General features: G+C 40.4%; 3 protein-coding genes across 3 annotated transcripts; 2 read left to right on the forward strand and 1 right to left on the reverse strand.

Annotated features, from left to right (window-relative positions):
* Positions 1 to 1,042: 1,042 nt before the first annotated feature.
* Positions 1,043 to 8,060, forward strand: slc24a5 (solute carrier family 24 member 5). The gene is made up of 9 exons (XM_085908135.1): positions 1,043 to 1,205; positions 2,580 to 2,765; positions 3,225 to 3,308; positions 3,396 to 3,499; positions 3,608 to 3,708; positions 4,628 to 4,914; positions 5,234 to 5,440; positions 6,245 to 6,346; positions 7,073 to 8,060. The coding sequence occupies exons 1-9, from the start codon at positions 1,043 to 1,045 to the stop codon at positions 7,393 to 7,395; spliced, it is 1,557 nt and encodes a 518-aa protein (XP_085764261.1). The 3' UTR covers positions 7,396 to 8,060.
* On the reverse strand, positions 7,678 to 14,902 carry myef2 (myelin expression factor 2). Its single transcript, XM_085908136.1, has 17 exons — positions 14,702 to 14,902; positions 13,844 to 14,046; positions 13,094 to 13,146; positions 12,218 to 12,225; positions 12,035 to 12,128; positions 11,694 to 11,882; positions 11,467 to 11,620; positions 11,344 to 11,393; positions 11,200 to 11,260; positions 10,887 to 10,988; positions 10,658 to 10,699; positions 10,478 to 10,573; positions 10,276 to 10,371; positions 10,084 to 10,155; positions 9,340 to 9,509; positions 8,650 to 8,701; positions 7,678 to 8,473 (listed from the first exon to the last, which is right to left on the reverse strand). The coding sequence occupies exons 1-17, from the start codon at positions 14,812 to 14,814 to the stop codon at positions 8,310 to 8,312; spliced, it is 1,719 nt and encodes a 572-aa protein (XP_085764262.1). The 5' UTR covers positions 14,815 to 14,902; the 3' UTR covers positions 7,678 to 8,309.
* Positions 14,903 to 18,648: 3,746 nt separating this feature from the next.
* ctxn2 (cortexin 2) lies at positions 18,649 to 18,894 on the forward strand. Its single transcript, XM_085908155.1, has one exon. The coding sequence runs from the start codon at positions 18,649 to 18,651 to the stop codon at positions 18,892 to 18,894; it is 246 nt and encodes an 81-aa protein (XP_085764281.1).
* The last annotated feature ends 3,967 nt before the right edge of the window (positions 18,895 to 22,861 follow it).

The following is a 22,861-nucleotide window of genomic DNA, read 5'->3' on the forward strand; positions in this document are numbered from 1 at the left end:
AGCGAAACCGGCCTTTTATTTCTAAGCGAACAATTGGTGGGACTTCATTTAGTTGGAGCGCCAGTTGTTGGGGATTTTAAGAGAAAGCGTTTTCATCTCTTTTACTGATAATCTTGCAGGGTAGGGGGATGACAAAAAAAAAAAAAAAAAAAAAAGCGGCCGGCAGAAACTACAGTCATGTCTAACTGCATAAAGTGTTGCTTTGGGCTTGATGAATCTGAAAATCTCCGATGGGTATCAAAAGACACAGTAAAAAAGTTGATCACATTTTTTTTTATATACTTCTTTAGCTTAGAAAGCTTCAGAAGTATCTGCAGCCAAACCACTTGCATGGTAACCACATGACTGAGACGCTTCATGCAAAGAAGCTTTGTTCAATGTCATACATTCTTCAAAGTTCATATGAACATCACTTCTTAGGTCTTCAGGCGGTCGCTACAAATATTGGAACGATCAGGTTCAATATTTTTAACTTTCGGTAAAAAAGCACAGCTTAGTCCATCAAATCCAAAATATTGCAACGATTCTTTTAACAAAAAAAAAATATACAAACAACTATTCACACTAACAATTTCACCGATGGGCAATTTGGAGCAGTCAATCAGCCTACCATGCATGTTTCTGCAATGTGGGAGGAACACCTGCAAACTCCACACAGGAGGGCCGGGCCGGAATCAACTCTGAACTGCAAGGCAAACATGCGACTCAGCCCCCCCTGTTGCAATGAAATCTTTTTTTCAAAATCATTTAGCTCTCCTTCCTACTTAAGTTGTGCAAATGTTTTGCATTGTTATTAAACATTTTTGTACAGTTGATCCTGATTGAACACCTTCCATCCCCTTGGTTGCAGTCTGCTCAACCGGAATGACTCACACCTCGTGATCCCCCATTCTTAGCAACAAAGCAGACCTTAAAAGATGATTTCCCTCTCAAACACTCCCTTTCTTTCTCTAGCTCCCTTCTCAGCTTGTAGTATTTCCACGCTGATGCAGAACACTTCATAAGCCTGTATGACTTCTCGGACTCTTCTTTTTTAACTCAAATGGCCACGAATAATGTTGCAGCTTGTCAGAGCAAAAAGAGAAAAGATTTTATACCTTATTTTTTGGGGTTAGTCTTGTTCCTGTATTGCACCGTTCATCTTGTATCATTCACAGCCAATACATCTGACTGGAGTCACACAAGACGGGTGCGCCGTGCACTTGGTAAGTGAATCACATTTGCATGTTGAATAGTTTTACAGTTTAAGAACTCAAACTCTGTAGTTACTGTAAGTAGAAGAATAGACACGTGTGGGAAAAAAAAGTAAATGGTGAAAGTAGAAATACTGACTAATTATTTTCTCACATAAAATTAAAGTACAAAAATAAAGTTTAATTTTCACGATGGATCATAGTGCAAAAATAAGTACCACTGCCAAGACCAACATTAAACTACAGGAGACACAAGCCTAGAGACACGGGTTTTATTCCAAAATATTTATCGTAAGCTACAATATGTTGTTTGTTGTTGTAAGCCTCTGGAAAATGTTGCAACCTTTGTTCAAATTTGAGCTGTTTAAACATAAGAAATTGGCAAAATACCCAATTATATATTTAAATACAGGATCAATCAAGATTCTATTGATCCTGAATCTTCAAGTTTAAACTTACAATCATTTTGAGAAGGAAAACCTCTGTCTTTTTAAATAGTATTTATTTGAATGAGTACAGTATTGTAGATGGTTTTTTTTTTTGTAAGTGGTACTTGATACAAAAAGTTTGAGAACCACTGGATTAGTGCATAAACAAAGCCCATTTTGATAACTTGGCTCTACAGAAGAACAACTACTCTTCACAGAAAACTATGCCTCTTCTAATAACTGTGATGGTGCTTGATCCACACATGAACAGCAAAGTCACTCACTATTGAAATGCTATTAGTGACAGTTAGTGACCTGTCTGTAGGAATTTGGCCAATGTAATGTGTCGTAGGTATTAAGCGCTTCATCATCGATGTTTCGCCTCATTTTGCGCTTCAGATCATAGTAATCGATTGTGGCTACAGCAGCTGTGGCAGTGTTTATGTCACTAATGCCCATGTCCCACAGGCGTGGAATGGCATGAAATTGCAATTAAAGCGTTACAACAAAGCTTTAGTTTAGAATTTCTTGCTTAGTTTGCAATTTATGGGCCTCAGCCATCAGACAGGATAATAATACAATACAAAGCACTTCGTAGTTTAAAGATGAATAAACCATCAATGCTTTAATAACAAAATATAAATATAAATTGAGTTTGTTAAAGAAAGAAATAATGGGACCTTCTGAATACAAATGCAACTTTTTCCACTGCTCAAAACCTCAGCACAATCCAATAAAGTTATAATGGTTACGGTGAGTCTCAAATTCTGGGATGGGCTCCCTCTAGTGGTACAAGAAAGGATCCTTACACCTTACAATAACCTACGCAGGTAGACTAGAGGGAGAGGGTGGGAGGTTTGTGCTTCTCTGAGAAAAGTGGATAAGAGTTGGGGTCCACACTGGGCACATTTGTAGTGCACATATAGGGTTTCAATATGACCTCATTTGACTGTTTCAGAGGACGAGAACGAGACCGAGTGTATCGCACCTCAGTCGTCCGAATTCCCTGACGGCTTCTTCACCGTGCAGGAGAGGAAGGATGGAGGCCTCGTCATCTACTTCATGCTCATTTTCTACATGTTCTTAGCCGTCGCTATAGTCTGTGATGACTACTTTCTTCCATCCTTAGAAGTCATCAGTGAGCGTAAGTTGGTTCAATACTCTATGCGGACTGTCTAGCTCTAGTATGTGTGAACATTCTTTAAGAAGGTAAGGTCACCGACTGACTTGTGGCTGGTCATTGCAATAGCTTATTACAGGGTCCTGTCTGCAATGTTTTGACCTTTCCTTTGCTTTGGTTTTAAGTTTACATGAGCTGAAAATAGACCAAAAGCAGAAAATAACTTTCACTACTGTAATTTCCGACATGTAGATCCCCAAAGGTGATGAAAAAGGACTACTTTTGAAGATCCTAAACTCACTTTAACAAGTTGATTACAAAAGGAGAATATGTGCCCCGCAAAATGGAATCAAATACACAAATGTGTGTACTTGCAAGTTGGTTTATTGTATACTTATATCGTACACTTAGCAGTTAGGTCATGCAAGGATATTGAACTTTGCTGCTTCGTATGGTTGCGTACATGATTCTGTTTTGTCTCAGGTCTGGGATTGTCTCAAGATGTCGCTGGTGCGACATTCATGGCCGCTGGGAGTTCTGCACCTGAATTGGTGACAGCCTTTCTGGGTAAACACGAAACTGTGGTAGGGATGATTTTCATTAACATTACAATCTATCAACTTACTTTTTTTTTTTATCTTTAATGTGTCTCAGGTGTCTTTGTGACAAAGGGGGACATTGGGGTCAGCACCATAGTGGGCTCAGCTGTCTACAACCTCTTGGGCATCTGTGCTGCATGTGGACTTTTGGCTTCTATGGTAAACATCTTGCAGTTCATTCACACATTGACCCACTTAGTTACTGTTGTCAAAGTGTGATCTTTACGCAAGTTGTAAATGCTGTTGTTTTTTTTTTTCCTCTTGAAGACAGGACGTCTCTCCTGCTGGCCATTGTTCCGAGACTGCTTGGCGTACGGCATCAGCGTCGCCGCCGTTATTGCTATCATCTCTGATAACAAGGTGCAATGGTGAGCGAGCGTGAAGATTAATGATTGTGATTTCGAGGTGCTTGTAAAACACACTGGCCGTTGATTGTGCCTTGTCACAGCAAGAACACGAGTAATAATGAAAATACATCACAGACGCTGCTTACTTTTATGACAGTGGTAGCACAAGTAATAATGAAAATACATCACAGACGCTGTTTATTTTTATGACAGTGGTAGCACTGTACGATACATGAATGTCTTTTTTAAGATTCCACGTTTATCATTTGTGTTTCTACGATCAAGATACGAGACGATAAGATTTTAAATGCAAGTCATTGGCAAGAGTAGTTTGAGGTTTTTGACCCCTGCAAATTTTCGAAGCGTTTGATAACTGAGTTCAATCACACAATAAGATCCTTCATGAACATAAGCGACCTGTTTTCACGAGATTCAATAGCCCTATCATTCAAAGTTACATTTACTTTGCCCCCAACTGAATTAGATGTTGCAAATGTAGTCTTGCTAGTTTGTCATCCTGCTCAAACTGGACAAATTTCAATTTCATTTGACATAGCTTGCTTTTATTTACTCTTACGTGACATCAACAATTTGGCGATTTTCACAAAAGAACCGAACGGAACCTCCCACTCATAAGAATTGAAATCTGGGATGGGTCTCGTAATTGATGAATCAATTGTTAAGGATTTTGCCAAATGCGTGGAATTCATTCTTGATTATTATTGAAGCAACCGAGGCAAACTGGAGTGCAGTGGTTCCTTGTTATTTGTGGGGACGACTCAGTGAGAATTGACAAGTGACACCCGGCAACAAATATGTCAAATGGGCTTTAAATGCCCTTTTATGACACAGCCTGACTAAATAAAACTTCACTTCAACATCGTTTCCATGCCACGAAATGGCATCAAAGCAATACTTACGTATATATCTTACTTTCCAGGTACGATGCTGCCTGTCTCCTACTGGTCTACGGCGTCTACATCATTGTCCTGTGCTTTGACCTTCGCATCAGTGAGTTTGTCTTGAGGAAGATCAGTCCTTGCTGCGGCTGTCTGGGTAAAGCCTCAGGAGAAAAGAACGAAACACGACCTCTGATGGGTCTTTGGAACGACGACAAAAGCCTGCGAGTCCACAGCCGCTCCAGGACAGACAGTGGGATCTTCCAGGATGACTCGGGATATTCCCATCTCTCTCTCAGCTTGCATGGCCTCAATGAAATACCTGATGGTAACAGCTTACACAACAAAAGTTTGACAATGAGATGCAGAGGATTTGTGACCACATATAGCTCACTGTGGCTAAGCTCCACATATCCTGTATGGAGATACATATTTCAGCCCTCCACTGGTGATGGCTCTTCAATGCTTCAAGATTAAGTCTGCCACTCCAATGGACCATTCAAAGGAAAGGTGTATTTGGACTGAAATACTGTACAGTTTAACACTATGCCTCTACAATTCAGTCCTACATAGTTGCCATCTTCAAACATGTGCAATGTGTCCCTGAATTCATTGAACCTAATTGTGTCTTATCAATCTATGCGCAGAACACAAAGGTGTGTTCTCTATGCCCGAGAGCGACTTGAAAAGGATCCTTTGGGTTTTGTCTCTACCGATCATCGTCCTTCTTTTCCTGACCATCCCTGACTGCAGAAGGAGGTTCTGGAAGCAGTGGTTCATCATCACCTTCTTCATGTCTGCCGTGTGGATCTCAGCTTTTACTTACATCCTGGTGTGGATGGTGACTGTTGTTGGTAAGAGGTTTTATTTTCCCTCGAGAGCCTAAAATCAGAATGCACACTTTGTAGTGTAACTTATGGATCACGGTGTTGGGAACTTGTGAGAAAAACGTCAGAGGAGAATCACATGTTGGTCTGCCGCTTAATTCCTGAGATGCCATCGGCCTGGACAGATGAAAGTGTGTGTGTGTGTGTGTGGGGGGGGGGGGGGGGGGGGGGGAGAGCGAGAAAGAGTGTGTGTGTGTTGCAGCTCCAACAAGCATGTGCTGACCTCGCCATTGAGGATTACAGCCTGCCTCACCTCAGGGAACAGTCATGTGAACACTGGGTGAACACAGAGCTGGCTCATGGGCACGGCTCCCAGAATGGCTTTAGTTACAAGCAAGAGTTCCTGGGAGGGGGTGCCGTACTTCATCATGTGACGAGTATAATGAGATTATTATCCCGTAGTCGTCAGATTGGCTCTGATGGGAGGAGTCTTGTGAGAGAATCGACATGAGGCCAAGCAGGTATAATACAGTGTGGGATTGTTTTGTTGTTGTGGATCAGCTGTGTACAGTGGCCTCATATAGGCTTATTTTAAAGGGACAGTGTGTAGAGTATTTGGATGGAATCGTTGAGAAAAAGAAAACACGATTCATTTCAATAATATGCAATAAATGTTTTTTTTTTATGTAATCATAGCTGTGCATCTATTTTGACATTTCTCTGTCCATAAATGAATTTGGAAATGGAATTTATTTTGAAGTGCTGTACTATGATTTGAAGTTTCGAGATATTTGAGAGGAGGTATATAATTCTTATTTTATTTTGAAACAGGTGAGACACTGGCCATCCCTGATACAGTAATGGGACTCACACTGCTTGCAGCTGGAACCAGTATACCTGACACTGTAGCCAGCGTCATGGTGGCCAGAGAAGGTAAAACAAAGTTTGATACAATTTGAGGTGCCAGAAAATGTCCCGATGATCAAGTGTGTCTGTAAAGCGGCATTTGCTTCCTTATGTGAACATTGAGCGTTATGACAGTGGAACACACCCGCACACAAATTGCCCTGAGCATCTGTTAGTTCCTGGCCACGTTGCTGACCGATTTGAACTCTTATATCAAAGCACCACTGTCCAGTAAAACCGCAACTCTATCATAGATTCCAAATTCAAAGTCCTGCTATGCATTTTTAATTGTAATTTCACTGTCAACCTCTAGATGTCAGCACAAGATTTAGTTTGACACTAAATCTTAGGTAATTCAGCTCGCCACAGAATTGAATGTCGCTTTCAATCCTACTTTTTGCACCTGCAGAAAGCAATAGTTGTAGGCTCACTCATTTTAAAATGTATCTTTTAGGGCACAATTATTTATGTATATTGCGGGATATGTTTATTAGTTTGAAAAATGCATTTGTTTATTATTTACAATGGGAATAAGCAGACTACAATGTTTTTTATGCATTGGTAATATTTTTAAGAGCGTAAAAAAACAGAAAAATCAAGTAATGCTATATAAACATGCCCTGGGTGGATTCAAAAAAGTACGATGGAGGAGACTATTGTGTATTTTTGTGAGACCAGTCCTGGAACCTTTCTGAGAGAACTTATTTCGTTTTATGCCAACCAATGACAATTTTTGACCCATTTTCCCCTCAGGGAAAGCTGACATGGCCATGTCCAACATTGTGGGCTCAAACGTATTCGACATGCTGTGTCTGGGTTTGCCATGGTTCATCAAGACTGCATTTGTGGACACCAACAACCCCGTGGAGGTCAACAGCACTGGGCTAGTGTTCATATCCATAACACTCTTGCTTTCTATCGTCTTCCTCTTCGTGGCCGTCCATGTGAATGGGTGGAAATTGGACTGGAAATTGGGACTTGTTTCACTGGTTTGCTACATTCTCTTTGCTACTCTGTCTATCCTATATGAGCTAGGGATTATCGGAAATAATCCTTTAAAACTGTGCAGCGACTGAGAAATGACCCCATCCAGGACCAAGTCATGTTTACCAAGACTCTTGAGAATATATTCCAAGCATGTTCCAACTTGTGCATCCTCACAATTAAATCAGCAATGCCATGAAGCATTAGGATCATCTCAGGAAGAGGGTGACATGTACCAAAGATCACGTAAGCGTTCAACTAGGTTGCCACCATAATGTGAAACTTTCTCTGGTAGAGTCAGACATGTTATTTAAAACCTCAGAAATGGAAAAAATGTTTCCACCAGTGTGAGCTCTCTCTCCAGAAAGAAATAAACAAATGGTGTCAACTGGGTAGTTCTTGTATTTAAGCAGACACCAAAAACGGAACACTGTTATCAGGTTTTCTGAGCAGGATCTTATTGCCTGCGAAGAGGAAAGAACCATAAACAGAAGTGAAAACTTTCCTCTTGCCAGTTGCATTGTAATGAGCTCACAAGGCCACATGCCCTTAACTGGACCCCATATCCTTCCTTAACACTGACCTGACAATTTAAAAAATGTACAGGCCAATTGAATGTCAACCTTACTGCTCCTTGTGGAATGTCACCACACCAAAGAGGCCACGATAGGGCAGTATTAAGCAGTAATGTGCAACAGAGAAACACTGGGCTCATGATATGCTACACTGAAGACTTTGAACCAAACAGACTTTTATAACCGGCGGGTTTAAAAATTAAAATGTTTATTTGTTCAAACATTTTGCCAGGCAATCAAAAAACAGGGATTACAAAACAACAGATAAAAGGAGTCATATTGTATATACTGTATTAACAGAAACAAATGAAATCTGCGGACGTGAAATTAGGTGACGCAATGTAATTGTGTTTTTAAAACAAAACAAGAGCTTACTGGCAAACATGGCTCAAAATGTGGAAATGAGTGAAGCAGTTTCCTTGCAAAAACCTCTAGGCATTACGATCAATACGGACATCCACCTCTCGGCCATTGATCTTCGTTCCATTCATCATCCGGCAGGCTTTCTCTGCACTCTCTGGAGAGTCGAATCTCACTGTTCCGCAGCCCTTTGACTTGCCGTTCTCCATCTTGATCTCTGCAAACATGACCTGGCCTGCAACCAACAAGGTGAAGCAACAATTTACACAGTATTCCTCTTTATGTTTACGAGACCATCAAAGTGCCAGTACAAGACAATCTCTTGTATGCAGTATGAGTTTCATCGTTGGATTCTTATAAGAGATTACATTTATTATGAGAGGACTGTGGCCAGAAAAGAAAGAAACATACCGCAGTGACTGAACTTCTCTTTTAGCTTTTGCCATGTAAGTTCATAGGAGAGCTGAAAAGTAGAAATAAACACATTTCTCGTATCATGTACACGTTTGTGCTGACTTTAAACAGGGACATGAAGTTCTTGTGACAGCAAAAATGCCTGTAAAGCAAAACAGTGTTTGATATATGATTTGTCTCTCCATGATTTTTTTGCCCCAGTTTTCACACAACTGCAAGCACCAGAGAAATCATGTAGCACCATGAACATATTAGCCCTTTTAGATGTTACCCATCTTTTGTTTACTAATCAAGTCGCTCGTCTGTGATCTCTCCATTACTGTTAACTTTAAGCCTGCAAACATCAAAATTCCGGAAAACATTTTTTGGTATCTTTTTTAGCTTTAGTTTTATTCAAACTTTTTAGAATATTTAAAAAATATATTTTTTAGCTTTAGTTTTATTCAGTATTTTTTAGAACAGAACAGTACTAAAAGTTAGCACCACAGGCCCAATCTGGCGGAATCCCCCAAACTTACTTCCGGAAAACATTTTTTGGTATCTTTTTTAGCTTTAGTTTTATTCAAACTTTTTAGAATATTTAAAAAATATATTTTTTAGCTTTAGTTTTATTCAGTATTTTTTAGAACAGAACAGTACTAAAAGTTAGCACCACAGGCCCAATCTGGCGGAATCCCCCAAACTTACATTTCGCACAAATATCTGACAGCCAGCTTTGGACCCAAAGCCTCGGTCAGACATGCCCATGTGACTTGGGCTGCCAGCTCCAAAGCCGCGGTTCATGTCCATTCCTGACATTCCCATGCGGTCAAAACCTGAGCCCATGCGATCTATCGCCATGCTGCCCATCCCACCACCTGTGACGAAATAAGACAAAAAAGCTTAGAAAGAGAGCAAATCCCTCAGACTGGTAACTGAAGACGCCAACACTGTTCCAGGCCTGCTTGGATAAATCAGGAAATTACTACATAAACAGTCAGCTTTTACTCAGTTGTTATGTTGTGTATGTGTGATATTGATTAACTAAACCAGTCCAGTGACACCATTTGTACAGGAAGCTGGTGCTTTTATGAGCAACAATAACTTCAGGTCAGAGCCAATAAAATCATGACTAATATTGCAAAAATAGGTGCGCAGTTTTATATTCGCTCGTGGAAGCTTAGCTGTCTAACACAAACAGTTTTCAGAATGATTTTGCATATTTCTACATCACTGAAAACAACTTTAAATGAATACATATTTGGCTGTGCCAGTTAAAACAGAACATTTCTTTTCAACGCTAGATTGCACATGTGTACATAATGATGTGGCCATTGAATGTTTGTTTGAGTTAGGGGTTAAATTGAGAAGGCTTCACCAAGCTGATTTAGGTGATTGCGCAGTGTGTTAGAGAAGAAATCTTCTGAGACCCTGGATAAGATAAGTGTGTACCTAATCCAGTCCCCATGCTCCCCATGCCACCACCGCCCATGCCACCGGCCATGCCGCCGCCAAAACTTCCACCTGATGAAGAAAATGCAGTTTGGGGCATGATGGGTTAGACTGCAGCACGTTACAACCCAACACCCAGAGACAGTCCAAGAACTGACAAGCTCACCTTGCACCCCCCCCAATTAGACTCACCCATTCCTCCGAAGGAATCTCCGAATCCACGATTCATTGGCATATCGCTGTTGCCGAAATCCCGATCCACTCCGCCCATTCTTGACCGAAACATATCTGAAAGACAAGAACCGCAACCTTGACGGAAGCTATCACTGATCCGGAAGCTGTTCTTACGCTCAAGTGATCCTTTTCTTAGCACAGCAGCACAGCAAATACTCACCGTTCATCCTGCCCATCGCCATCATGTCTCTTCCTCCAAAGTTAACCAGGTTGGCCATGTTGTCCATTCCTCCAAACCCACCGCCAACACCCATTCCTGTTAGAACCGTCATCAGAAAACAATTTCAACTCAGCTCAAAGCATTCATTGACAAACAATGGTCGCGTTTCTTTTAATTTACCCCCAAGTCTGTTCATCCCACCGTAACCTGCCGCATCCATCCCTAAAAACATGGAGAAAATCAGTCACATCATGCTCTAAGTATTTAGGGATCAAAGTTCGTGGGATATTTATTGGTCAAACAATTAATTAGGGCTGCGCGTGTCTCTCAGCCTGTACATAGTATGTAGATTGGAAAAAGTGACAGCGTGTCCTTTTATATGAATTTTTCGCACAAATTTCAAACATACCTCCTGGCCCCATGGAGCCCATGCCTTCTCCGCTGTTCAAATGGTTTGCATTGATTGGCTGCCCTCCTGGTCCTAGTCCCATACCGATACCAGAAAGACCTCCTGAGAGCATTAAAAAAAAGACAACATAATCATTCAAAATGTTATCATACCTTCTTGCCATTGTGTAATTTGGGGCCAAGACTTCCAACCATAAGATTTCATTCCCAGAGATCTAAGTTGTTTGATGTTCTACTTGTATTTTCCGAGCAGTGCATATCCCTTCCTGATTTTGAAGAACTTTATTACAGCAGGTAGATAGCAACACACTCACGGGGTAATTGAGGTGTTTTTTCCATTGGACGATAGTCATCAGGCGGAAGGGATCGATCATCCTGTCAAAACACAATAAAAATATTGACATTTCAAAGTTGGCTCAAATTTAAAAATTTTGCTCAAATGAATCTTAACGCCTCACCATTTTGACATGCATTTGTCTATCAAAGAGCATCTGTCCATTGAACATGGCTGATTTGTGAGTCAAGGAGCCACGAATAAAGAAGTGTGTTTCTGATTTTTTTTGCTGACACGTGAAGGATACAAATAGCCTGCAGAGCCTCCAGGGGCTGCTCAAAAGTCACTGTTCCCATTCCACGGCTTTTGCCATCCTTGTCCTCCTTCACGTCGGCTCTTTTTACCGCACCTGCCATGCTAAACACTTCCTTCAGCTTTTTCCAGCCTACCTTGAAATCAAGCTGTGACATAAAACATAAATACAAATGTAAAAAAATAATATATCTTTGCATGGGCTATTTCGATCACCCTCACATTGGCCACAAACACCGTGCTGCCCAGTCGACCGGTTTGCAACGCGTGCTTGATTTCAGGTGGAATGTTGGGGTTGTTGGCAATGGCGGGGGGGATGTTCATTCCACCAGATCCCATGTCCGGTCCCCGGGCTCCTTGGTGGCTTCCCATGCGCTGCAGCACACGCCGCGCATGTTCGCCATCAGGGTCCTTGAAGGAGAAGCAGATAAAATTTACTTCGATAAGGGTTGACATGAAAGCTTGAACTACTCCAACTACTAAAATAAACATCTGAAGTGTGTGGTTCTGTCGAACGCGCAAATGGAGTAGTATGTCTTGATTGGTCTGAAAAGTGTGCGTACCTCCTTAATGTTGAGAGGTCTTCCATTCAGGTCATATTTATTCATAGTTTCTATTGCCTTGCTCACAAACTCTTCATCCTTGAAGTCCACAACACTGTTTAGGCAGGAAACAAATACATGTTTAAACTAAGGAAAATCCAAATGGCTTCTTAAAAAAAATAAAAATATGGAGATTTTTCTTACCCACAACCCTAACCAAGGGATAACACAGGTTGCATTCATGCAGAACAAAGGGAGAAGACAAAAAGCAGTTAAAGAATAGCAAGGCACTTGAACATTGTTGTCCATCACTGGTGTCAGGCTCGGATCTGCGAGGGGGCGCTATCCTGCATGTTTTTGATATTTCCCTCCTCCAACACACCCGATTCAAATGATAGGATCATTATCGGGCTCTTGCAGAACATACTGATCATTTGAATCGGGTGTGTAAGCTGGAAACATCAAAAACATGCAGAATAGTGCCTCTCGAAGACTGAAGACTGACACCTGATTGCTTTGTCCATTTTGAACTTTAGTTATCAAAAAAATTGTCTTTAGATATTTTGCACACCAGTTTTAAAGATTGTGTTCATTTCAAGCAAATAATATGCATCCAAAAAGTATTCATTATAAGATTTATTTTAAGAGAGGCAAACTTTGACATCTTTTCTGCATTTACGCTGTGAAAAGTAACCACATACGAAGATAAACAATATTTCATAATCTGGCAAGAGTTTTATTCCTTTGAGACATTTGGAGATTTAATGGTCAATCAGTAAACAAATCACACAATCCACATGTCCCTTAGGAAAATAGTCAAAACAAACTACCTTTTACACCGATTGAAATAACAGCAACAAAGGCAAAAATTAGAGAAGGAGTTCATAAAGCTACTTTCCAAAATTCAACAGGACATCTCCCTTTCAAGTAAATGTCAATCATGATCCAACTATCAGGCTCTAGAAGCAACTTCCAGTTCTCGTAAGACCCAAAGGATCAGAACCTTCAAAAGCACTTGATTAAGGAGAGCCTGCTGAGGGCATTTAAAACCTGGTGCAGCAAGTTGGCCACATCACTTACCCTTGACTTTCCTTCTGCATCCTTAAAGAGCTCCACGTATGTAACTTCCCCGACTACATGAGACATACACAGGAAAAAATACCAAACAAAGAACAAAAAGGAATGTAAATCACCAAGTCATCGAGACGCCGTCGGCCTTGGCAATGCCGCTAAATCTGGAGATGTCCCGTTAATGATAAAACAGACCAACATCCCACCAGATAACACCATGCCTTTGTGGGCAGTCACCGAGACACCCAAAGACACACACAGCCACATCCAACCTGGGAAATTCAAAAAACTTCAACATTATAGATCGGGGTGGTCAACAGATTCCATTCGTAGCAAGTGAGCTTTAAGCCTCTACAAAGCATTTCGTGAAAAGTAAAAAGGTTCATACACGTAGTCAAAGTTGACTCTGCAACAGATGCAACAATGTCATACAGTCATATTCTACAACACACGTTTGAGATGAGCTAACAAAGCATGTGATGCAATGTCATATCCATTATTTCTCTCGGCATATCACGCCAGTCTGCATTAACACAAGCCAAAGAATATTTAAACTCCATTGCACAGAAGGCTACTTTCCTGCTATGTGAACACAGTACATCCAGAGAAAGGTTGGAGCTTCTACAACTACGACTACTACTACGAGAAACAAGACGATTCATCTGCTAACATTAAAGATGGAAGTAAAGTACAGCGTTGTAATGCTGAGGTTGCAGAATGAGATTAAACGCATAATCCCCAAGCAAGGACCCCACTTACCTTGATCACGCATGAGATCTTTAATCGCCTGCCATTTCATGTCATACGGGATGTTGCTGATGAACACCCGGTTCTTTTGACCTCCTTTCTTTTCGCCACCATGTTTGTCTTTGTAAGGATGGTAGCGGCCTCCTCTTCGGCTTGCGGAGGACTTCTCGTTACCTTCATGTTTCTCTTGAGGGGTTTTGGGATCCTCAGCATCCCTACAAAGACATTGAGGAAAAAAAACTTAGTCCACCTCTGAAAATACTTGAACAATCGCCTCAATATTTTGGGGTCTATGGAGGGTCGGTAACAAAACGAACCCAACTTTATGACTGTGCAGGTGTAGGTCCAGAGGTACTTTGTGGGCACTAAACCAATACTGTTCAGCATTTAGTTATCAATTTGTCCTTGAAGAGGGATCCCTCCATCTGTGATCGTTTCTCAAGGCTTCCCTAATCTTTTCAACCATTTCGCAACGTGATGTCAGTAAGCAAAGATGGGCGTGGGTTTAGGGGCGTTTTGAAATTAAACGCCTGTTATTGTTAACCCAAGGGCGGGATGTTTATTCCACAAAAGCATTTAACGAATGCTAAATTTGAGAACATGTTGGGGATTTGCGATCATTGGCCGTTGACCCGTTACAATGTCGAGTGCCATTGCAAATATAAATACTGATGCATACTTTTGAATGCACTGAAGAATTGTTTGCAAATTGATCAATAAACTGTTTGCAAATCAACCATAAGTATTATAAAGAGTACATTATATTGCATGCCTATGTAACGGACCGTCTCAGCTAACAATAGTTAGCATCACACGGAATCCATTTTAGCTTAGCTTCATACATTCGGTGAAGCTCGGTCTTTAACTCACGTCTTGATGCCATTGGGTGTCTCGGGACCTGTGTCACTGTTTTCCGATTTGACGGATGGAGTGGGCTCCTCTAGCTTTGGCTCTTCGTCGAGAGAAGGGATGATATCTTCCATAATCGTGCAGCCTTTACTTGCAAAACACAAGATGCCTTGACGCACTTTCAAATGAGAACAGGTTAACCTGCTCTCGTCTCGCGAGACTTCCCGGTGTCCCGAGTCTTACGAATTGTTGCCAGGCAGTGCGGATGAAAACGTTGATATTATATATTACAAAAAACCTAATCAAGAAATTAAAGATATAATTATTACATAATTATGTCGGGTTATTATTAGTAAATTATTATTATTATTATTATTATTATTATTATTATTATTATTATTATTATTATTATTATTATTATTATTATTATTATTATCATTATTATTATTATTATTATTATTATCATTATCATTTGGGTTAAAACATCCACCAAATTTGCAAATACTTGTATGTTAAACCCAATTTTGCAAATTAACTGACAGCGGCAAAAGCGTATTAGTAATCTTTTGACAAATATCTGAACAAATATCTGTCCTTGGTATTCAAACATAGGACAGTGGTACTGTTTCATCACATAGTTAGAAAATACATCAGATAATTTCCAGCTAAAAACATTAACAGTGACCTATGATTAAATTTTAAATTTAGGGGAACTGGGATTCATTTTAGCAATGTTTTAGACCATGAAGACATAAACATACAGTTGGTTTCGCCTTTTTGAGCACAGCTTCTATCCATTTGGTAAAACTTTGCAGTTCTGTAATTATTCCTATCCCAGAAATTATACTAGTCAAGATGATTCTAGCATTTCTGAATACAATCTCATATTGTAAAATATGTGTCAAGGTCTCTGCAGCTATAATTCAAATTGTCAGACATAAAGTTTATTTGCATTTTATTTAACGCGTTGTTCTCAGTCACTTACTGTAAATAAATTGCCACAACTTCATTTTATTGCTATGTCTCGAGTTGACCTGTGACAGAGCAGAGTAGTTAACCTTTAACATAACACTCGCATTAACTAGTAAGCAATATGAGTTCAATAACAGTTCAATAAATGAACCTTTACTTCAATTGGCAGTTGGCAATGTATACACGTTCATAAAATTGAGTGGTCTCATTAACTTCTGAAAACAAACTAAAAAATATATATCTTTTTTTCATTGGAGTTATGATTACATTTGTGACTCGCGATTATCAACCGTTATCATCAGGTCAATGGATTTTTATAATAACCTGATGATTACTTCACAATGACGTTTTATAACCTGACTTTAAACAAGGACACAGCATAACTCACCTCTTACTGAACTGAGATTAATAAACAAAAGGCAATTGCAAAGTAACTCTGTTCCCTAAAGGCATTAATAATTGCTACTGCCAATTATTGCACATTGCCATTACCGATTCTGTCTTTGAACTCTTGGGGGGGAGATTACAACACTGTAAAAGATATGTGATATGAGGTTAATTAGCATTAAAGGTAAAGTACAACCTGAGATAAAAGTCGAATAATCTTTATCCTAAAGCTCAATGGAAGCAGGACAGTCTTTATGCAACAGGTTTAAATTTCACTCAAACAGGTGAAAGAACTGTTTAAGATATAGAACAAAATCAACCAGAGATGCAGTTATGCGTGTTTGAATGACCATATCTCATTTGTTATCTGCTGTACTGGATGTTGTTAAATAATAAGATCGTATTATATTACTGTCATGTTTTTGAATGAGAAAAACTGCCCTCTATAATGGTGTGCTTTTTAAAAACACACAGTAATGACACAATAAACATAATCTAAATAATTAAAAAAAATGTCAAATTTTCGTTCACTTTTTGTAATTTCCTTCCTTCCTTCCTACAGGTAAACATTTGAGTCTTCTCATTCCTTCAGTAACCCTTACTAATAGTAGGCATCCTTCGCACAGGATAAAGAATATATGCCTGCGAGTGTTGATATCTGTCCACATGTGTTGCTTCACTATTTGCGTTCAAAAATATGTTGCTTAAAAGCTATGACACCACCTCATCGATATATATATATATATATATATATATATATATATATATATACACACAAATATTTACATATAGTTTATCCTTTTTTTTTTAGTATTCTTCCTTTTTGTGTCCACGTCAAAATGAAAAATGGAGCTCAGTTTACCACTTGTAGACTCTAATTTATTACATTCAGAACAACAATGACCATTTCCCACATGGAATTCCTTATCCTCAGATCTGAGTCACTGCACCACTACGACAAAAAAAAAGCCTCAGAGCTGATATAAACTTGTACTGCATAACAGCATAACAGATGGTCGCTTTCATACTGACTGTTGTGTCCAGATAACCTGCAAGTTTTCTGCCCTTTCTTCATGACTGTAAAAGCACTCTACTTCATCATAGGCTCATCTGCCTCATTGGGTCTGAGAGCATTATCATTATCATCAGTTCAAAACAAAGATTGCTTGATGAACAACGCCATTGAGGTACCTTTGCAGTATTTACTCGCCAAGCACAGTGAGAGGCAGCATTTCTCCTGCAGACTAAAGCGTGACTTTCCTCTCTCATTTTGGTGTAGTCACTTTGAGGTGGAAAACACAAACACACCCAGTCTGCAAAGATGCAAAGGGAGGAGACGGAAGATCGCTTGTTTATGTGCCGCTGCGGCCATCCTTGCGCTGCTGAGGGAGGAATGTTGTGAATGAGTGAGGCAGCAGGGCAGCTGAGTGAGACTAACAAGTGGTTGCCATGCAGCAGCAGCAGCGTGTGCGTTGCTTTAGGGAGAGATAGAGAATGATAATGAGCAGGAGGCAGCAAGTAAGGCGGCACGAGGATGAGCAGCAGCATCCCTGAGACGCATCCCGTCTTGAGCTTCCCTCCCTCGCCTCTCGGCTATTGCTTCCTACCTCTTTGGATTTTTTGTTTGTTTTGGTGAGACACGAGCCTTCAACATGCCAATAGTGGTCGGTTTCATGGATATATTTGTGCGGTGTCTGAGAGGGAGGACCTCTGCAGAAGTGCTATCAACAGGTCTGTGAATAGCACCATAATGACGGTAAGACATCTGCTTTCCCCCTCAAGACACTCTTCTCACTCTCCCTCATTCTCTCTCTCTCTCTTGCCATGCATACCTGTGTCTTACTAATCATCCCATTTTCCTCTCCTGTGTCTTTCAATTCATTCCACCATCTATTTCATTCACTTGAGCCACCTGCTGCTTAGAAAGATTTGTGGACAAATGAGTGACAGAGGCGGACTTGCAGCAAATGTTTGCATTCGTTGTTTTATGCCGAATGGAATTACACACTGTCTGGCAGACATATGCGCCTATGCAACAGGTCGAAAGCCATGGTTCCAGAAAGTAACATAGAGTCCATAGCGCCATGTCCGAATGGGATATTTGCATGGTTATTGCTTAGCCTGTGTTTAATATCTGACGACAAGCACTGCGACACACTGGGATTCAAACTCAGCTCAAAGCTATGTGGTCATGCTTTGGGCGAAGATGTCTGCTTATTGCTGTAACTTCATGAAGCCCCCCCACCCCCCTCACACTCACGCACACATACAAAATTCAGTGTTTTACCTCCTTCAATCTCTGCAACATTGTGCCAAGGTGGAGCGATCGAAGTTTTTCTCCTAACATAACTGAAAGAAGCTATTTATAGATTTCTTCACCCTTCACGAGTCACGGTTAGTTCTCATGTGCATTGCAAATAATCTATATTGAACATATTGCCGAGCCCTCCGTACCTTTATTCCTCACAATTAGTAGCGTTACAGGCTGTTGAAATGGATCTATCTGCACAAGAGTCCCAATCTGAAGCCATCACGTCATCTCTGTCTAGGTAACATGCAACCAGTGACCCCGTCAGAGGAGAGATGAGGCACCGAAGTGTTGATTTACAATGTGTAGCGTCCACTACAACCACTCCCTGGCTGCCATGAGCGGAAACGACATGATGGCGCACTCCCTGACTCTGGAACAGAAGACGGCGTTTGCCTTCGTAGGAATGCTACTAGTGTTCCTGGGACTCCTGATAGTGAGGTGCTTCAGGATCCTTCTGGACCCCTACAGCAGCATGCCGTCTTCCAACTGGGCAGACGGCATCGAAGGGCTGGAGAAAGGGACGTTTGAGTATGCCCTGACTTAACACAGGGGCACCGACATCTGTAGATGTCCTCACAAACCTTGATTATTTTAGGATTTCATATGCATCCAGTCAATCACTGATGGAACACACACACAAACGCAAAACTGTTACGTACTTGACTAGGGTCGCAAAAGTAAGTTTCAATCAAGTGCAACTGAGGAGAATTTGGTTAATGTTCGAAGTTCAATATTTCACTTGGGAATCAATAGGTAGTTGATATTTAGTTTCGGGATCAAAATATAGTTGTTCTACAGATGATCCGTGCCATGTGATAGCTGTGGTCTCTGAGGGCGCCTGCAATAAATTGTGCAGATGAGACAAAGTGAAACATAGTGTGATTTACAAATGGAGATTTGGTTGTTTTAAACAAAATTATTCTACAGGAATTCTTTTTGGTTTACGTAATGTTTGCAACTAACTTACAATCTTGCAAACTTTCCATTTTATCTGTTCATTCCCATCCAAAGTTGTCACCATTGAATGTTTACAGAATTTCAGAACCAACATGTCTATGATGGCCCAAAAAAAGACAATATTCAGCCACTATCCTCGACTTGCATCTGAACTTGAGTGACATCTTCAAACTTTCCATAAAGTTTCGAAGTGTGCTTTTAGGGTTTGTTTTTCATCATTCATCCAGAAGCACATTTGTGAGGCTATTTCAATGCTTCTGATTTTGTGAGAACAGTTTGTGGATGGCACCTTCATGTTCCAAAATGAATGCGCATCAATGCACAAAGAAAGGTCAATTATAGATTAACAAGACTGGCTTTAACTAAGTCCTGAGCTCTACTCTATAAAACATCTTTGGGAGGAATTAGAGTGGAAAATGAGAGCCGGGCCTTCTCGTCCAACATCGGTGAGAGACATCATAAATGCGTTTCTGGAAGAATGATCAAATGTCTCGTAAACATTCTCCTAGACCTTGTGGAAAACACTCCCAGACTGAACCTTTGTATGAAGAGCGAGATCAAATCATACTATCATATGCAAGTCAAGGCAGGTGAGCAAATACTTTAGGCAATATACTGTAGTGTTACTCTTCTTCTCTTCAGTCAGCCAAGAGTGGTTGGTTACTGCGTCTACATGGTGTGGGAGGGAGTGTGTGGCAAATGCTGTGTCATATTCTCCTTCAGCTCATCAACTGACACGGAAATGGCTGAAGCTCCCTTTAACCCTCACCCAATAGCTGAATGTTTGCAGACGATCACAGCAAGAGGAGGACGCGCAAGAGTTGTGCGGTACACCGCTGTATTATTCCCATGTAGACTCAGGGATAAGTTTCCAAAAGTGAACTCTGAATGGAAAAACCGACTGCACATCTGCACGCCAGAATCCGTCCTGCACAAGAATGTACGCGATTGGATACAGGGTATCGATGTGAAACTATCATGTGGATTGTGTAGGCCAATCAAATCCAATCAGCCGGTGAATTAAAGACATGCTGCTACTGCTGCTGCTATATACGGATCGGTTTGAGAAGTCACATAAGGGACGGCAAACTGATTTGTATTACGGTGTTACTGTTTCTTAATGATGCAAAATTCAGAGTTTGTACTGCTGCTGTTGCTGTTGAATGATGGCTTACTGTTTGGTGCCAAAGTCTGAGCGAAAGAAACACGTTTACTATCCATTTCATCCGTCCGGAATGACAAATGATAAAGAATGTCTGTCAAGAATCCTGTCCAAATGTTGGCTAGTGGAGCTGAAAGAACAAAATGAGGATTAAGGAGCAGGAAAGGATTCGTTTTCGATCTTTTAGTGCTGCTAGACTCTCACGACCTGTCTGCATAGGAGAAGGTCACATTGGAAATGGACATTTATGAGCACTGTAGAGGAAGCCGTTGTCTATTCTCAGCCAAGCCCATTCAAGACTGGATGGTTTTAGTCACGTGGCAGGCTGGTCAACGTTTTGAGCGTTTCCTTTGCAATTATCGACACTTTCTCCGTAGTGCTGTGAATCTGCCTTACTGTGACCTTCAATGGGTTTATGTGCCTTCATCTAGAAACATTAGAGCTCCTGTGTATGTTGTGTGGGACTGCGTGACATATCATGATGACAGATATGCGGACCTGTTGCCTACTCAGCTGGTGGAAGAGTTTCTCGATGACATTCGACTCAATGATGTAAAATAAATGGAGTTTCTTCACTTAACCGTGTGAATTAGGAAGCTTTGTGTGAGAAATAAAGATATGTAGCCAAGTTCTTGTAGCTCAGACGTGTCAAACTCATTGTTGTGCTGAGATATTTCTACAGATACAGTACACAATTGCCCCTGCAATGATTGACAGAGGGACAGAAAAGCGAACGGACGGGCGGGGGGAAAAATGGGATGCCCATGAGAGGAGCTTGATTCTCTACCTGGTGCACCAGGTCCACAATTTTCAGTGTGGGAGTGAGTATGTTTCTGCAATTGAAAAAAAAAAAAAAACTGTTCATTTTGAGGCTTTTAACTCATTTTAACCGGGGGTGCCAACAATTATGGAGGGCGCTATAAATTGCTATAATGACAAAGAGCACAGCTGAACATTAATCAAAATGTCAAGCAACTGTGTTCCTGCATGATGATTGACATTTTACAGCATTTTACTGTGGAAATCTGCACTTAGACTAAACTAATATGGTACTGGACAACAAAGACTGGCCCTTGGAGAAATCAGCATGTTAAGGTCAGAGAAGGTGATTAGAACTCAACTGTAATCACCGTAAATCATGTTTGTTCATTGAACACTTGTTACAAAGTGTAAGAACAAGTAGACAAATCATGAACCTTAGCTTTTACTGATTATAAATCATAAATTTTATCACTTGTGGTCTTCGGACTGCTCGAGCCTTTTGTGTCGTGATAAGATCACACGGTACAGTAGCCTTTATTTTTTTTAAACAACAAAGCTGTTTAAAGAGTTCTCAGCTGCTATAAAATCTAAATTAATCAACTTGAAAAACAGCAATTCGGAGCAACATATGTTGACAGACGTTATAAAATTAATAAGCATATATTCTTTAACCTCTGCAAAGAATGACCAATATTACTGAGGTTTGCAGAGTAATTGTGACCCTCCCCAGTATTTCATTGGCATTGAGCCGGAACCTCCTGTCAGACTTTGGTCAATTCCATTTCTTCTCAAATCTATACTATTGGTGAGGCCAAAACATGTGGTTGCTATTTTCACAAATTATTGATCAATTTAGCTGGTTTTCTTTGATGATACAAATGGGGGGGGGTTCCTGAAAAGTAATGATTTTGGCAATACGAGCATTCTCTCTTTATATCTATTACTTTACTGGCCCCAGGTGGTTAAGGGATGCACTTAAAGAGCAGTACAATGTCCATTAAATAGAAGCAAGAATGAAAAAAAGTGATTAATTATTTACATTACATTTTATTACTGTATGTCAATAGTGCATGCTTTTATAAAACACAATACTACAGCGCTATACTTTCTTTAACAATTACATTGTTTTGTTTTGGAGGGAGGCATTTCCATTTAAAACATCAAACATTATTTGAACTAATTCAACGAGTATTTCAAAGCTACCACTGTAGTACACAAAAACAGTCCACTTGCACTGAATCAGCAAATCCATTAGATATATTTCAAAAGGCTTTATGTGTCCTTGTTACTGCCATAGTTTTACAGTACAGAAGTACAATAATTGGGAAACACTGACAGAGTCAAAGCAGTGGTAACTTTTACTGACAGAATATGTCCTTTTTTTCTCTGCACACTTTGCGTTTGTTCACATTGCAGTGAAGAAATGCTGCAGTGTGCCATCTCCTGAGCCCTTTCAACAACATAATGAAGATTTCCTGCCTGCGCTGTTACAGCCCGCAGTTTCGAGTGCTCGGCCCACTGCTAAGTCCGAAATGGACTATACAGTTGTTTGAGGTGACCTGCAGCCTCTAAATTAAGTCAGACAAAAAAAAAAAAAAAAAAGAGTCTGGTGGTGCTGCCAATTTGAAGG

The sequence above is a fragment of the Syngnathus leptorhynchus genome, chromosome 3 (assembly GCF_054491065.1).
Source record: "Syngnathus leptorhynchus isolate UIUO chromosome 3, UIUO_Slep, whole genome shotgun sequence".
NCBI classification, from domain to species: domain Eukaryota; kingdom Metazoa; phylum Chordata; class Actinopteri; order Syngnathiformes; family Syngnathidae; genus Syngnathus; species Syngnathus leptorhynchus.